The following is a 15,900-nucleotide window of genomic DNA, read 5'->3' as shown; positions in this document are numbered from 1 at the left end:
CACATCCGGCTCTCTGCCCAGCAGGCAGCCTGCTTCCTCCTCTCTCTCTCTGCCTACCTTTCTGCCTGCTTGTGATCTCTGTCAAATAAATACATAAAAATAAAATATTAAAAAAAAAAGAATCTTACAATGCTATGATGCTGATAGCTAATTATGGCATTAAGGTAAGGAATTCAGATGCATATACACAAACCAACCTAGGTGATCCACGACAGATTTTAAAATAAAAATAAAATTTAGGACATACTAAGATATCTTAGAATATTATATCTCATTAAGTAACTTATTAAAAACCTTTAGCTAGAACTTCAATTTCTAAACTTTATCTCGAAATTAACAAATACAGAAGGAGGGGCACCTGGCTGGCTCAGCCAGTGAGGTGTGTGACTTGGGTCTCGGGGTTGTATGAGCCCTAAGTTGGATGTCGAGATTGCTTAAAATAAAATCTTAAAAAAAAAAACTTAGCCAATGCTCATTTTAAAATATAAATACGGAGTAATTTTGGCCTCAGAGCAAGTTAATGAGGTTTCAGAAAAGTGAATACATTAATACCTTCTTTCCAAAAGGTTTGCCACTGAATAAATGATCTCACTATCCATGACTTATAAAAATAATTGATTCAACCGGTTACTGAAATTGCCCCTGCTTCTAAACAAAGAAACAGTGTACAGAAATGGGAAGCAGACTTCCCTGGTTTAAGACAGTCTCTGGGACCACCTGGGTGGCTCAGTTGGTTTAGTGTCCAACTCTTGATTTTGCCTCAGGTCATGACCTCAGGATCGTGAGCTTGAGCCCCATATTGGGCTCTATGTTGAGTGTGGAGACCACTTAAGATTCTCTGTCCCTCTCCCTCTGCCCCCCTCCCCGCAACCCCGGCTTGCACAGACCCTCTTGAAAAATACATACATACATACATACTAGTCTCCTATTAGTTCACTTTAGGGCCATTAAAAACTCCCAAGTTTTTCTGGTTTTATTTTGCTCCTCTGCTCTCTTGGGGTAGTGCCTTAATTAAAAATAAACACAAGAAAATTCCTAAGTTACCTTTTCAAACTTTTCCCTGTTTCACCAATACCTTAATAAATATAATTATACATCCTAAGTCTCAGGAACACAAAAACAGAAAAAATAAACAGCAGATTCTTTTTCCAGAGATGACTAATCACCCTTGCCTTAGAATTTAAGATTAGTTTAATTTAGGATTAACTATTAACTAATTTAAGATAAACCATTTAAGATTAAATAGTTTACATCATTAATTGCCCCCAAAATAGATCAGACAAAAGTATCTTGCTTCAATGTATTGCCTTAAGGCTACAGATTCCATATATGATAAAACTCAATTTCTTATTTTTCATATTCAGTTTTCTTTTTGTATACTGAGGAAATCAACAGACTGGGTAAGACTATGAAATTGTTAATTTCAATTCTGATTCTACCAGTTAACTTATGCTATTATTTGGGAGAATCCAATCGTTAATCTCATCCTTTGCCATTAGAATTTTTGAATCTGAGGGGTGCCTGGATGGCTCAGTGGGTTAAAGCCTCTGCCTTCAGCTCAGGTCATGGTCCCAGGGTCCTGGGATCGAGCCCCGCATTGTGGGTCTCTGGTCAGCGGGGAGCCTGCTTCCTCCTCTCTTTGTCTATCTCTTTGCCTACTTGTGATCTCTGTCAAATAAATAAAATCTTAAAAAAAATTTTTTTTTTTAATCTGAACTATGGTAAAAAGAGAAAAACACATTTTTTAAAAACCATTCCCCTATAAAAAATAGACCCACCCTTTCTGAAGCCCTCTGACAATTTTGATAGTATAACTACCAACTCACAACAGCTTACATCTGTGAAAAATATCCACTTCCAAATAGAGGGATCATTTAAATTGTCTCTGATGCCAAAAGTTGCTTTCTTGTGAGATATATATATATATATATATATATGGTATTGATTTAATCTACTGACGACAGCTTAAACTTTGATTTTCAGAACAGAAGAATAACTAATTCAGGATGAAAGATTTCAACTCTTGAAGTCAATATTCAGGATCAGTCTTTGAACGAGAACCTGACTTACAGCAAGTCCTGGAGCTGTTCCTCCATTCTAAAAATATCTGCCACAGGGCACCTTATTCATTCCAAACTGAATAAGAATTTCAAATCTACGTTCTAATTCTTACTTGGTGCAACCATGACATCACAGAGCAGGCAAATGCACAAGAAATTCTGCTACCGTAATTTGGCTACGCGTTTTACCTATCTTGAAATTCTCCCTTTAAGCATTAAAATCCTAATGAAATAAATTCTTGGCTGATCACAAAACCCCTACTCTCTCTGGCAGTATTTTTCTTTTCAGATAACTGAGGGCAGTGGGGCATCTGGGTGGGTCAGTTGGTTGGTCATCCGACTTAGGTTTCTGGCTCTGGTCGTGATCTCAGGGTGTGGGACTGAGACCCCTAATGGGTTCCACAATCAGCGCAGAGTCTGCTTAGGATATTCTCCCTATCCCTCTGCCCCTCCCTCTTTCTCTCTCTCTGAAATAAAATAATCTTTTAAATAAATAAATAAATAACTGAGGGCAGTTCCAGGAAGGCAGTGATCACAGTTTGGGCCATCAGAACATAAGGCACACACTGGATTCAATATACATTTATTTGGTTGACAGAAATTCTACCTGATTCTCTAGGCTTCCAAAGGCAAGCTGTCAGTTACTGAGGTCACAATGAAATAAAGAGCTTCTCCCCAACTTCTTCCTCTTGGGTCTGTGTTTCAGGTTTTTAAATTTTAACATCAGTGCACTAATACAGTCCCACATTAAAACCAAAACTATGCAATGACTTCAAGCTGGATGGGACATGAAATTACTAAATAAAGAGATCAAAGAGCACTATTCTCAGAAAATTAAGCCCGCTATTTCGGTTTCTTGATGGAAAAGTACTACGACAGAGAAGAAAAGGGTTATCAAGAATTACATTTCTGGGGTCAAAATGGCAAGCAGGCCTGCCGCTGCAGCATCAAGCCAGTGGCTGGAGGGCATTCGAAAGTGGTACTACAATGCTGCAGGGTTCAACAGACTGAGGTTGATGCGAGATGATACCATACGTGAGAACAATGATGTGAAAGAAGATGTAAGAAGGCTTCCTGAAAACCTTTATAATGACAGGATGTTTCGCATTAAGAAGGCACTGGAACTGACCATGAGGCATCAGATCTTGCCTAAAGAGCAATGGACAAAATATGAGGAGGATAAATTCTACCTTGAACCATATCTGAAAGAAGTTATTCGGGAAAGGAAAGAGAGAGAAGAATGGGCAAAGAAGTAATCATGGAGTTGAAAACTGGTTGCAGCTGCCCTCAAGTATTTTTAAGAAGTTAAATAAACATGAAATGTACAATTTAGAACTATCTGAGCTGCAAATGTATTGCTTTAAATAGATGTCTATTATGATTATTAAAAAAAAAAAAGAATTACATTTCTGGAGTTCCTCTGCAAACGTCTGAAGGAATTCATCACCATTATTTATTTAAATCCAATTCTCCAGGTAGAAACTGCTCATGCTTCAAATGAAGCTTTTAGAAATGACCAAGGGAAAAAAAAAAATCTCACATGAATAAACACCAATGGATTAGATCTGAAGGGGAAAAAAAAGACAACTTCTGAAAGTCAACTCATCTCATGAGACAACTTATGTTGTCTCTTTAACCGCCCCCCACCCACTGCCCCATATCTATCCTTTTAATAACTTCTAAAAATCAGGCAGATATAAACTGGTTACAACTTATGCGTAAGGTAACTTTCTGCCTCAGAAATCAATCAATTGCAGAATCTCTGCCTCATTTCCTTCTTGTAAGCACCTATCTGGGGCAGTTACAAGACTGCCCGACTCTGGGAAGCACGTGTGAGGCACATAGCAATCCGTGTGGATGAACACAAGTCAGCCTCATGTAAGGCGTGGAAAGGATCTGCATTTTCTTAGTTCCATGGGGAGGGAAGAAATGTTGACAGGGAGAGGGGCTGACCAGTAAAAGAAAAAAAGAAAACAGAGCTAAAGAGCAAAATGTGATTATATCCCCAGGATAACAAATGGAAAAATAATTAAGAGGAAACCATAGGAAAGCCATCTTCTAGACAGAAAGAAAAACCCCTCTTCTTAGTTTCTCAACAGCTGCTTAAGGAAAGGCTTCCTAGCTAGCTTCCACGGAGTCTAACAAAGCAGCTCCTCTGTTCTTCCCCAACTCCACTCGGTCCGCCATCTGAGTGCCCCGGATCCAACTCAACAAATATTCTGCATAAAATTTTCAGTGGTCTTTATCCAACTAAAATTTGCTGCTAAATTAAAGAATAAAAAGGAACTTTACTCTTTTGTAAAGGGGAAATACATACATCACCTACTAAACAGGGAACTGTTTCCATCTAATTGTCTCAAACCACTGCAAACAGACATTCAATTTGTCATGTGAGCAGCAATTTTGTTTTGTGAGAAATGAAACTCTAAGTTATACTTCTGTTCTACAGAAAGTAGAAAACTTTTCTTATAATATAGGGAGAAGGGAGATAAAAGCCAGAAGAAACCGTTTTAGCCTTAATTTTTAAAAAAGTATAAGAGGAAATACAGATGGCTATGTCTTAACTCTTGTTGAAACCATTTTTCTTCTATTAAAAAACTTTTATTAAAGAAAAAACTTGTATTAAAAAAAGAAAAAACTGGGGCGTCTGGGTGGCTCAGTGGGTTAAGCCTCTGCCTTCGGCTCGGGTCATGATCCCAGGGTCCTGAGATCAAGCCCTGCATCGGGCTCTCTGCTCAGCGGGAAGCCTGTTTCCCCTCCTCTCTCTCTCTCTCTGCCTGCCTCTCTGCCTACTTGTGATCTCTCTCTCTGTCGAATAAATAAATAAAATATTAAAAAAAAAGAAAAAACTAAAACTAAATTATAATAAAATTAAAACTGATAAAAAGGGGGTGCTCAGAGGGCTAAGTCTCTGCCTTCAACTCAGGTCATGGTCTCAGGGTCCTGGGATCAAGCCCCGCATCAGCATCAGCAGGGAGCCTGCTTCCCCCACACCCTCTGCCTGCCTCTCTGCCTACTTGTGCTCTCTCTCTCTGTCAAATAAATAAATAAAATCTTTAAAAAAAAAATTAAAGCTGATAAAAAGAATTTTGACGCTTGTTAATGCTGTGTTTATTCTGAACAATCTCAAAACCTGTAACTACTAGCAAGGGATAAGAATTTACTATGCTTCCCATTAAGGCCTGATCCTGACTTAGAATCTCTATATACTTTTTTAAAAAGAATCTCTATACATATTCTTGACTCAAACTACATGGCATACTTGTACCATTTAAATTTAGGTTAACTATATTCAGTGTATGTGGTATTTCGGAGGTGATTGCAGAGTTGGCAATTTACTGGTTACAATAAGTGAGGGAAAGAAGAATAAAGGATGATGGTGCCCTAGTTTCTGGGTTGGGGGACGAAGTGCGTGGTGGCAGCTTCACTGGGAAGTGAAGTCCAGGCCCAGGAGGCTTGGAGAAGCAGGTCCTCAGCTCAGTTCCAGAGCTGTGGAGACTGAAGTGCCCATGGACATCCCCCACACATGTAGTTGGCAGTATGGGTCTGGAGCTTAGGAAAAGGTTTAGGCCTATGACAGAGATATAGGAATCATCACATTTACCTGGGATGAATTCACCTCGGTCAAGTGAGAATAGAACCATGACATTTAAGCATCTGATTAAGGGGGTGACTGAGAAAGAAGAGTCTGATAGAAAAGACACAGAGAAATGTTTTTAAGTTTTTATTTTAATTCCTTAGTTAACATACAGTCTTACAGTAGTTTCAGGTGTACAATATAGTGACTTAATAATTCCATACATCACCTGGTGCTCATCACAACTCCTTAATCCCCATCACCACCCCCACCCACCTCCCCTCCGGTAACCATCAGTTTGTTCTCTATAATTAAATCTGTTTCTTACTATTTTTCCCCCTTTGCTCATTTTCTTAAATTCCACGTATGAAATCATATCGTATTTGTCTTTCTCTTACTTCGATTAGCATTATACTCTCTACAGCTCGATCTACATCATTGCACATGGTAAGATTTCATTCTTTTTATGGCTACGTTATATTCCATCATATATATAATATATATATCACCCCTTCTTTATCCATTCATCAATCAATGGATACTTGGGCTATTTCCATAATTTGGCTATTATAAATAATCCTGGTATAAACATGGGGTGCATGTATCCCTTTGAATTAGTGTTTTTGTATTCTTTGGGTAAATATCCAGTACTGCCGGTGCTGGATCATAGGACAGATCTATTTTTAACTATCTAAGGAACTTCCACACTATTTTACACAGTGGCCTACACAAGTTTACATTCCCACCAAATAAGCAAGAGGGTTCCTTTTTCTACATATCCTTACCAACACACATTGTTTGTGTTGTTGATTTTAGCCATTCTGACAGGCATGACGTGATAGCTCAGTGTAGTTTTGATTTTCATTTCCCTGATGATGAATTATGTTGATCATCTCTTCATGTGTCTGTTGGCCACCTGGATGTCTTTTTTGGAGAAATGTCCGTTCATGTCTTCTGCCTATTTTTTAATTGTATTATTTGTTTTTTGGGTGTTGAGTTATATCAGTTCTTTATATATTTTGGATACTAACCCTTTATCAGAAATATTATTTGCAAGTATCTTCTCCCATTCTATAGGCTGCCTTTTAGTTTTGTGGACTGTTTCTTTCCCCATGCAGAAACCTTTTATTTTGATGTAGTCTCAAATTTATTTTTTGCTTTTGTTTTCCTTGCCTCAGAAGACATTCCAGAAAAAAGTTGCTACAGCCAAAGTCAAAGAGGTCACTGCCTCCTCAGAAAAATGTTTTGAGAAGGTAGTGGTCACAAATTCATGATTGTATTTACATAAAATGTCCAAAAATGGAAATTTAGAGACAGAAAGTAGATCAGAGGCGTCTAGGCATGGGAATTAATGGGGATTAACTATAAATGGGCATCAGGGACCTTTGGGTGGGGGGATAAATATATTCTAAAACTGAACTTATGGTGGTAGTTACATTATTCAGTAAAGTTATTAAAAAATCACTGTAAACTTGAAATGAGTGACTATGTTAAACATCCTTCAGTAGAGCGGTTTTTTAAAAGACGAAGGTTGAGTATTGCATCTTCCACACTGTGACGTGGATACTACTTCTAGTGCAAAAAAATGTTTGGTGAGATTTATAGTAACCAAAATTATAGGCTCTACACCAAGCAAGCTGGAAACCCTGTCCACAGATATCTAAGCACGTATTCTAGTTTTTTAAAAGGAGAGAGGTGTTTTAGTTGTTAAAGTTCATGGCAGCCCTCAAAGTTCAGAAAGTAAAATTTGGTACACATATACAGAGAGCAAAGAGACTATGTAATAAGTAGATGGTGTTTAATTTTTTTAAAAAGGCCTCAAATGGAATCACTTGTGCTAACCCAAGACTTATCACTTAACTTTACCACAGTTTCAACCCATCTCAGGAATGTAACCTTAAACCACTCAACCTAGAATTTCCTAGTCAATACTACTAGTGAGGTAATCTGCCTGGCAGACCCCCTCTGGTCCACAAGGATGAGGTACTCCACTCCTGCCTTGGCCCTGATCTTTCTGCCTACAGAAGTCTCCCATTTTGTATCGCTTTCTGGAGCTCCTTTCTATTTGCTAGATAGGATGCTATCCAATTCATCATTGTATAAAACTAATCTGACCTTCAAATTACTCAGTTGAATTTTGTTTTTTAACAGTGACCAATTACCAATCAGGTACATTTGGAAATACGAAGGGGCACTTTTGTTTATCACACGGACTTGGGCTAACACTGACGTTTGGAAGGCAATCTTTAAACTACAATTTAGGGATGCCTGTGTGGCTCAGTCGGTTAAGGCAATGCCTTTAGCTCAGGTCATGATCCCAGGGTCCTGGGATCAAGTCCCGCATCAGGCTCCTTGCTCAGCAGGGGGCCTGCTTCTCTGGGGCGCCTGGGTGGCTCAGTGGGTTAAGCCTCTGCCTTTGGCTCAGATCACGACCTTTGGGTCCTGGGATGGAGCTGGAGGTCTGGCTCCCTGCTCAGTGGGGAGTCTGATTCTCTCTCTGCCCCTCCCCGCTGCTTGTGTTCTCACCCTCTCTCAAATAAATAAAGAAAATCTAAAAAGAATAATAATAAATCAGGAATACATACCGGTATTCACTTACACTTTTTTTTTTTAAAGATTTTATTTATTTATTTGACAGACAGAGATCACAAGCAGGCAGAGAGGCAGGCAGAGAGAGAGGAAGGGAAGCAGGCTCCCCACTGAGTAGAGAGCCCGACTCGGGGCTTGATCCCAGGACCTTGGGATCATGACCTGAGCTGTGTGCAGAGGCTTTAACCCACTGAGCCACCCAGGCACCCCCTGGTATTCACTTACACTGAATAAAAGCTGCCCTGGTGTTACTGGGCCAAACGGATGTAAGCAGGCATATAACTTTTTATACTAATATAAAAATTATGAAAAGGGGCTAAGTATGCTAAATGTCCTTAAATGGACAGGACAGTACTGCACACTGAGGAATGGTCCCTCCTAACCACCAAAATGCATTCCTACTGAAACACACCGACTTAAACCATGTTCACATTAGTACCTCAAAAGGTTAAGTACCTACTGATTCTTATCCTAAAATATTTAAATATAAGGTATCTGTCTTACCAACAAAATATTCCACTACATGCAAATTGAAAATATAATTTCCCCAAATTTTGTTTGAAAAGTCACACAACCATTAGCTATTCAAATTTTAGAAAAAACATCAACTATTTTAAGAGATATTTAATTTTTCAGTTATTTCTCACTTAGTTTGAACCAGGCTTGTAATTCCCTCTGAGCTTTAACTATTTTTTTTACAAACCAGGCAATAACATTTATAAGCACTTCTCTGTAAGGCTGAAATGTAGTATTTTCCTTTGAATCTTTAGAAAGTGTAATTTCATTAGTTGCCTCAAGATACAAGTACAGTGTATGTCTTTAGTAAAGCATTAAACTATATTAGAGGGGTGCATGGGTCGTTCGGTCAGTTAAGGATCTGACTTGATTTTAGCTCAGGTCGTGGTCTCCAGGTCGTGGGATCAAGCTCTGCATCAGAATCCATGCTCAGAGTCTGTTTCAGGTTCTCTCTCTCTCCCTCCCTCCATCTCTGCGCCCTCAACACCCCCCGGCCCCAATCTTGCCTGTACATGTGCCCTCTCTCTCTAAAATAAATGAATAATTTTTAAAAATCTTTAAACTGTATTATAAAGGGTTCTGTGTTCTTGGAGGGTGAAAATCTGTCTATTCCATTTTTTTTATACACAGTGCCTAGTACATTTAGTACAAATAATAGGTACTTATATTTGTTTCAAGAATAAGTGAACAAAGTTTCTGAAAACTAATAAGCCATATGATAAGGAAAATCTACCTGTGTGCCTTTATTTTCAGAAGAATTAGTTAATTTTATATTGGAAAGCCTTAATAGTAATTTTATATGATTAAGAAACATTTGGATGAAGATCACAATGAATTAAATGACCACCCTAACATAAGACAGACAAAGAACAGGAAGAGCCCACTTATTTGGAAAACATAATACACCTAGTCAACAAAGGATAAAATACACAGAAGTAAGAGAAAGGAGGACAGCAATTGGTTCCCTCTATGTGTCATGTTCTGAACTCTTTCCATCACAAAGAACTACAAATTTTAGCCCATCTTCCATCACTTAACCCACACCTAGAATGAGTATTTGCAAATTACTTTCCTTCTGGATATTTGGTCAGGGGAGGAGGGTTAGTAGGAGAGGAAGAGATGATTATTCAGAGAAGACACAGTTGTGGAGGAGTGCCAGCACTGCAAGGAATACAAAATTGATTGTACTAATCGTGTCCTAAAAAGTATATACTTTCCTTTCTTACAATAGTCATCAAAAGCTTTTTTCTAAAGATGGGTGAGAGATTCCATCAAGTTTTGAGTACATGTTTTTATAATGTGGCCAAACGTTAAAGCTAGTGGGAAAAAGAGCTGCAAGACTCAACTGACAGGATCCCATGATGTCCTGGAATCTTAATATATCTTGGCCAATATGCTGACTTAAAAAGATAAGCACAGGGGGAGCAGCGGCTCTGCTTCATGCCAGGCAGTGTCTCCGCAGGGTGTGGGTTTCCTAGTGTAACAGCAGTCACACCATATGGTGCTGCTTTTATTGGCAGAGGCAGGACAGAAGCTGCCAAAAATTCAATGTGCTATTTTGGGCCATGAAACGTGGTAATTCCCAAATTTAAAACATTATGATTTTTAAACCAAAAAAGATCTTTTTTAAGATTTTAAATATTGGACTTTTGTAATTCAAGGCTCAACTACGTAACAGCTGTCTTTGAATTAAGACAAAGACACAAACAAAAATCAAAAGTTGGGGAATAAGCTTGGCAGCTATTCTCTGAAAATAGTATTTTTTAAGGATTTAAACAAACTCTACGGTTATATTATAAATGTAAGGGTGTAATGTGTAGAAACAGTTTCTGAAATACTACATTTTGAAAACACTGAACGAGCGCAGTAGATGTGAGATGGTTAAAAGACGGTTCATCAATAGGATGGCTTCTGTTCTTTCTCTCTAGCCACTTCTGTAAGTTCTAGCAAAGTAACACAATTTCAACTACTCAAATAAGATGACAGAATGTTTGAACTCTGAGCAAGCCTGGAAATATTCATGTTGAATCCAACAAACTATTTAACCCTTACAAGTGCAGCCCTAGATTGGAATAATTAGGTCCGGGATTCTAAAATCAACTTCAAATGCTTTACTGAGGCTGGTAACATTAATTTCAGAAAAGCAATTTTTGAGCTTCCACACTTGTGTCAATGCTAGCCTTTTCCCCAAGCCTGCTCCTTTTTCCTGAATTAGGTTAATTATAGGTAATAAAAATAGCTCTTCATTTGCCCTGAAATAAAATGGGTTTTAGTAACTGCTTTACATAAAGCAAGAAAAATTTGAGAAGGACTAGGTTGAATCTAAAATTACAAGTGAAAACTCCATTTTCCTGCCCATCCAATACACTGCACAACAATAAACACAAATTATCTAGACTGAGGTGAACTGTAAATGCAAGTAACATTCACCCAAAGAGAGCTTTGGTCCAGCAACCCAAATATGTAGAAACTACTGAGGTGTACAAGCTACTGAGGTTCTCAAAGTTCATCAACATCAGCATCTGCAAATTCTTAGGCCTCCACCACTAGATCTACTAAATCTGTGTTCTAACAAGGCTTCCAGGTGCTTCAATGGACGCGAGAGTTTAAGAACCACGAGGACTTTTGATATACGAAAGACAAAGTATGCATGGCCACTTGAGTGGCTCAGTCAGTTAAGTAAGTGTCTGGCTCTTGGTTTCGGCTCAGGTAGTCCTGAGATCAAGGCCCATGGCAGGCTCCGCACTCAGTGGGGAGTCTGCTTGAGATACTCTCTTTCCCTCTCCATCCTTCTTGCTCTCTCAAATAAATCAGTCTTCAAAAAAAGAAGAAAAAAAGAAAAAGACAAAGTATGCCAAACACAGATTATTGCTTAAAAGCAATTCAACAACTTTCACTTGCTCTGTTAAACCTGCTGTTATAATTTCCTAAGAATACTAATGCCTAGAAGTTATATATTAATCAGAGGCTGATGACAGCAAGAAATAAGAAATTCCTTCAAGTGCTGTATCTTTTTTTTTTTTTTTCAGTAATCTCTACAACCAAGGTGGGGCTCAAACTCACAACCGTGACATCAAGAGCCACATGCTCCAACTACTCAACCTGCCAGGCACCCCAATGCTCTTTTTAATAAAAGAGAAGACTGCCTTTTAAGTGGAGTTGGTCAATTTGTGTGCAGGTATGTGTGTTGATGGAAAGGCGGTTGCCTTTAAGTATTATGCCAAAGACTATAATGATGTTATACAGCTGATTTCATATGTAGGAGGGAAATGATGTACCAGGAGAATTACGGCAGAGGAAGAGGAGGAAAAAGAAGACACGTCCTTTAAAATACTTGTTTTCAGGGACACCTGGGTGGCTCAGTTGGTTAAGTGGCTGCCTTCGGCTCAGGTCATGATCCCAGCGTCCTGGGATGGAGTCCCACATCGGGCTCCTTGCTCAGCAGGGAGTCTGCTTCTCCCTCTGCCTGCCACTCTGTCTGCCTATGCTCACTCTCTCTGACAAATAAATAAATAAATACTTGTTTTCAGGGCACGTGGCTGGCTTAGTCAGCAGAGCACGTGACTCTTGGTCTCAGAGTTGTGAGTTTAAGCCCCATAACTGGGTGTGGAGCCTACATAAAACAAAATATTTAAAAATAAAAAAATACTTTTTTCACCTGCAAGCTATTAAAGATCTTACACATTAGTCCAAGTAGACACAAAAGAAGCTAGTCTAGAATAAGAAGATAATTATAACTAGAAGAAAATGGAAAACACCTTTCCAGTTTTTCTTTTCCTATAGTCTTTCACCCTTCCTCCTTAAGCATTAAGTTTTAACCAAAGAAGTTTGAAGTGTATATAGTTTAAACCACTGCTATGACTAGTTTGAAGTGTATGTAGTTTAAACCATTGCTATGACTATGAATGTGGAAAGTAAGCCATATAAAAACTTCCCTGAGCAATCAAAAGCATATCCAACATTTGCCTGAGACTCAGTATTGTCTTTTCTGGGACGAACTGCCATCTTTTTCTTCAAGTGTCTTGACTCAGAAAGTATGAACTCTGTTAAGTTATAGGTCCTTCTGCTTAAACCACTGTTCAATCTATGCTTTGATTCTAAGTTCTCTCACCAGTTTTGAAAACACCTGATCAACACTAACCTGTACATGAAGGAAAATAATTCTTAGGGGAATTAAACAGGGTACTGGAAGAAGACTTTGAAGAATAGTTGTCATTTGTGCTAAGCCATGAAAGATGAGGGGGAATTTCAATAGAGGAGAAGGAAGAGAGATTTCAGGCTTAGGGAACAATGTTCACGCCTTCATTTCCTCTCGTGTAGGCGCTGGAGATGCAGTGCTGGATGAGACCATCACAGGCACTCCCTCATGGAGCTGTCATTTGAGAGCATGGAGGTAAAGAGAAAATAGGAAGACGACTAAAATAACAGCAAATTTTGTTGTGAAAGAAACAAACTAGTGAATAACGAGTAACAGTGGGAAGTTCATTTTAGATGGGGAGGGCAGGAAAAGCTCTGTCATTTAAAAGCTGAGTTCTAAAGGGAGAGGATGCAGCTATGCAAAAGTGGGTGGGGGGAGGTGGAGGTGTACCAACAGCATTCTAGGCAAAGGGAACATCATACTGGAAAGAGTCTAGCCAAGTTTTAGCAGCTAAAGATGGGTATGGACAGAGCCAGTGGCAAGTAAAGTGGCAGAAAACGCATTCAAAAAGAAGGCTGGTAAGGAGTTTGGATTTTATTAGAAATGCAATGAGAGGGGCGCCCGGGGGGGTCAGTCAGCTGGGCAGCTGCCTTCAGCTTAGGTCATCATCTCAGGGTTATGGGATAGAGCCCCACATCAGGCTTCCTGCTCAGTGGGATGTCTTCATTTCCCTCTGCCCCTACGGGCACACACAGGCACACTCTGTCTCTCAAATAATAGTATCTTAAAAAAAAAAAAGAAATGCAATGAGAAAGTGTAAAGGATTTCAATTAGGGGACAGACACAATGAAATTACTTGTGTAAAAGAAATATTGCTTATCCATCACATTGTTCTTTTAATTTTTATTTTTTAAAAAATTACACACACACACACACACACACATTTAATTTGAGAGAGAGAGAGAGACAGAGACAGCACGAGACAACACAAGTAGGCAGAGTGGCAGGCAGAGGGAGAGGGAGACCAGCAGGCTCTCCACCGAGCAGGGAGCCCAACGCAGGGCTCAATTCTAGGACCCTGAGATGGTGACCGGAGCCGAAGTCAGTGGCACCCAGATGCCCCTATCCATCACATTTCAATAAAATTTTTTTAAAAAATAAACTTTGAGATATACTTTACAATAATAAAATTCACACATTTTAAGTGTACAGGCTGGTGGTGACTTTTGACCAATATCTGTATCTGTGTAATCACCACCACAATCAAGATATAGGACATTTCCATCTCCTAAAGTTCACTTGTGCCCCTCTACAATCTCTTCTGTCTCCACCCCTGCCTTAGGCAGCTCATGGTCTGTTCTCTATCATAGCAGATAAACGTCCGCCTATTCAAAATTTCGTATGAATGGAATCATTTCTATGTCTATTCACTTTCAATTACAAAATATCTGTGAAGGTCACCCATGGCATTCTGTGTATCAGTAATTTGTTCCCTTTTGCGTCTGAGTGGTACTCTATTTTATAAGCATACCATAATTGTTTATCCATTCCCCCATAGACAACTGGGATGTTTCTGGTTTGGGCTCTTATGAAAAAACCTGCTCTGAACATTCATGTACAGATCTTTACATGTGAGTATGTTTTCATTTGAAGGCTAGACTTTCCGGGTCATATGTCAAGTATATGTTGAAATATAAGAATTACAACAGTTTTCAAAAGTGGTTGTGCCAGTTTAGACCCCATCACCAGCAGCAACGGATGAGAGCTCTAGCTGCTTCACTTCCTTCCGTTCTTAATTTTAGCTATTCAAGTGGATGGTGAGTGGCATCTCATGGTTTAATATGAATTTCCTTGACGACTAAGGATATACAGAATTCATGCATGTGATAAGTGACCATTTTAATATTTTTTGTAAAGCACTGTTCAAATCTTTTTTCCTGTTTTTGGAAATAGAGTGATTTGTTTTTTGGGTTTGGTTTTGTTTTGGTTTTTTTGAAAGAGAAAGAGAGCATGCATGCTGCCACAAGCGGGTGGGAGTGGGGGAGAGTGGGCAGGGGCAGAGAGGGAGAGACAGAATCTTAAGCAGGCTTCATGCTCAGCCTTGAGTCCAAAGTGGGGCTCATCTCACGACCCTGAGATCATGACCTAAGCCAAAATCAAGAGTCAGATGCTCAACTGACTGAACCACCCAGGTACCCCAGGAGTTGTTTTATTATTAAAGTCTTGATTTATTCTAGACACAAATATCTTCCCCTAGTCTGTGACTTGCCATTTCATTTTCTTGATGGTGATATTTATGTATTTATGTATGTATATATGTATTTATATTTTAAAATAATCTCTACACTCAACACGGGGCTCAAGCTTACAACCCCAAAATCAAGAGTCACGTGTTCCACTAAGCCATCTGGGCATCCCTGACGATGACTTTTAAAGAGCAAAAATTTTATTTACAAAATCAAATTTAACCAATTTTTTTTTTTAAAGATTTTATTTATTTGAGAGAGAGACAGTGAGAGAGAGCATGAGAGGCGAGAAGGTCAGAGGGAGAAGCAGACTCCCCATGGAGCTAGAAGCCTGATGGGGGACTCGATCCCGGACTCCGGGACCGTGACCCAAGCAAAAGGCAGTCACCTAAACAACTGAGCCACCCAGGCACCCCTTAACCAATTTTTTTATGGCTAGTGTTTTTGTGTCTTAAAAAAATCTTTCTCGGGACGCCTGGGTGGCTCAGTTGGTTAAGCAGCTGCCTTCGGCTCAGGTCATGATCCCAGCGTCCTGGGATCGAGTCCCACATCGGGCTCCTTGCTTGGCGGGGAGCCTGCTTCTCCCTCTGCCTCTGCCTGCCATTCTGTCTGCCTGTGCTCATTCTCTCTCCCTCTCTCTCTCTGACAAATAAATAAAATCTTAAAAAAAAAAAAAAAAATCTTTCTCTATTCCAAGCTGATGAAGGATATTCTCTATTTTCTTCCCAAATTCTTATAGTTTTAGTTTAGGTCTATGATCCGTTTCAAGTTAAT

At 39.2% G+C, this 15,900-nt stretch overlaps 2 protein-coding genes across 3 annotated transcripts in view; one reads left to right on the top strand and one right to left on the bottom strand.

Annotated features, from left to right (window-relative positions):
• The window catches only part of GLG1 (golgi glycoprotein 1), a 152,444-nt gene that overhangs the window by 82,033 nt on the left and 54,511 nt on the right, over window positions 1-15,900 (bottom strand). The window lies entirely within an intron of this gene.
• LOC116865654 (cytochrome b-c1 complex subunit 7-like) lies at window positions 2,862-7,183 on the top strand. The gene is made up of 2 exons (XM_032853964.1): window positions 2,862-3,334; window positions 7,174-7,183. The coding sequence occupies exon 1, from the start codon at window positions 2,981-2,983 to the stop codon at window positions 3,314-3,316; it is 336 nt and encodes a 111-aa protein (XP_032709855.1). The 5' UTR covers window positions 2,862-2,980; the 3' UTR covers window positions 3,317-3,334; window positions 7,174-7,183.

This window comes from Lontra canadensis, unplaced genomic scaffold (genome assembly GCF_010015895.1).
Source record: "Lontra canadensis isolate GAN:19392208 unplaced genomic scaffold, GSC_riverotter_1.0 scaffold8, whole genome shotgun sequence".
NCBI classification, from domain to species: domain Eukaryota; kingdom Metazoa; phylum Chordata; class Mammalia; order Carnivora; family Mustelidae; genus Lontra; species Lontra canadensis.
Note: the sequence above shows the minus strand (reverse complement) of the source record. Positions and strands in the feature narration are given on the sequence as shown.

Bases quoted from the DNA above. Each gene is read 5' to 3' on its own strand.
- LOC116865654 (XM_032853964.1), top strand. From the start codon at position 2,981: ATGGCAAGCAGGCCTGCCGCTGCAGCATCAAGCCAGTGGCTGGAGGGC.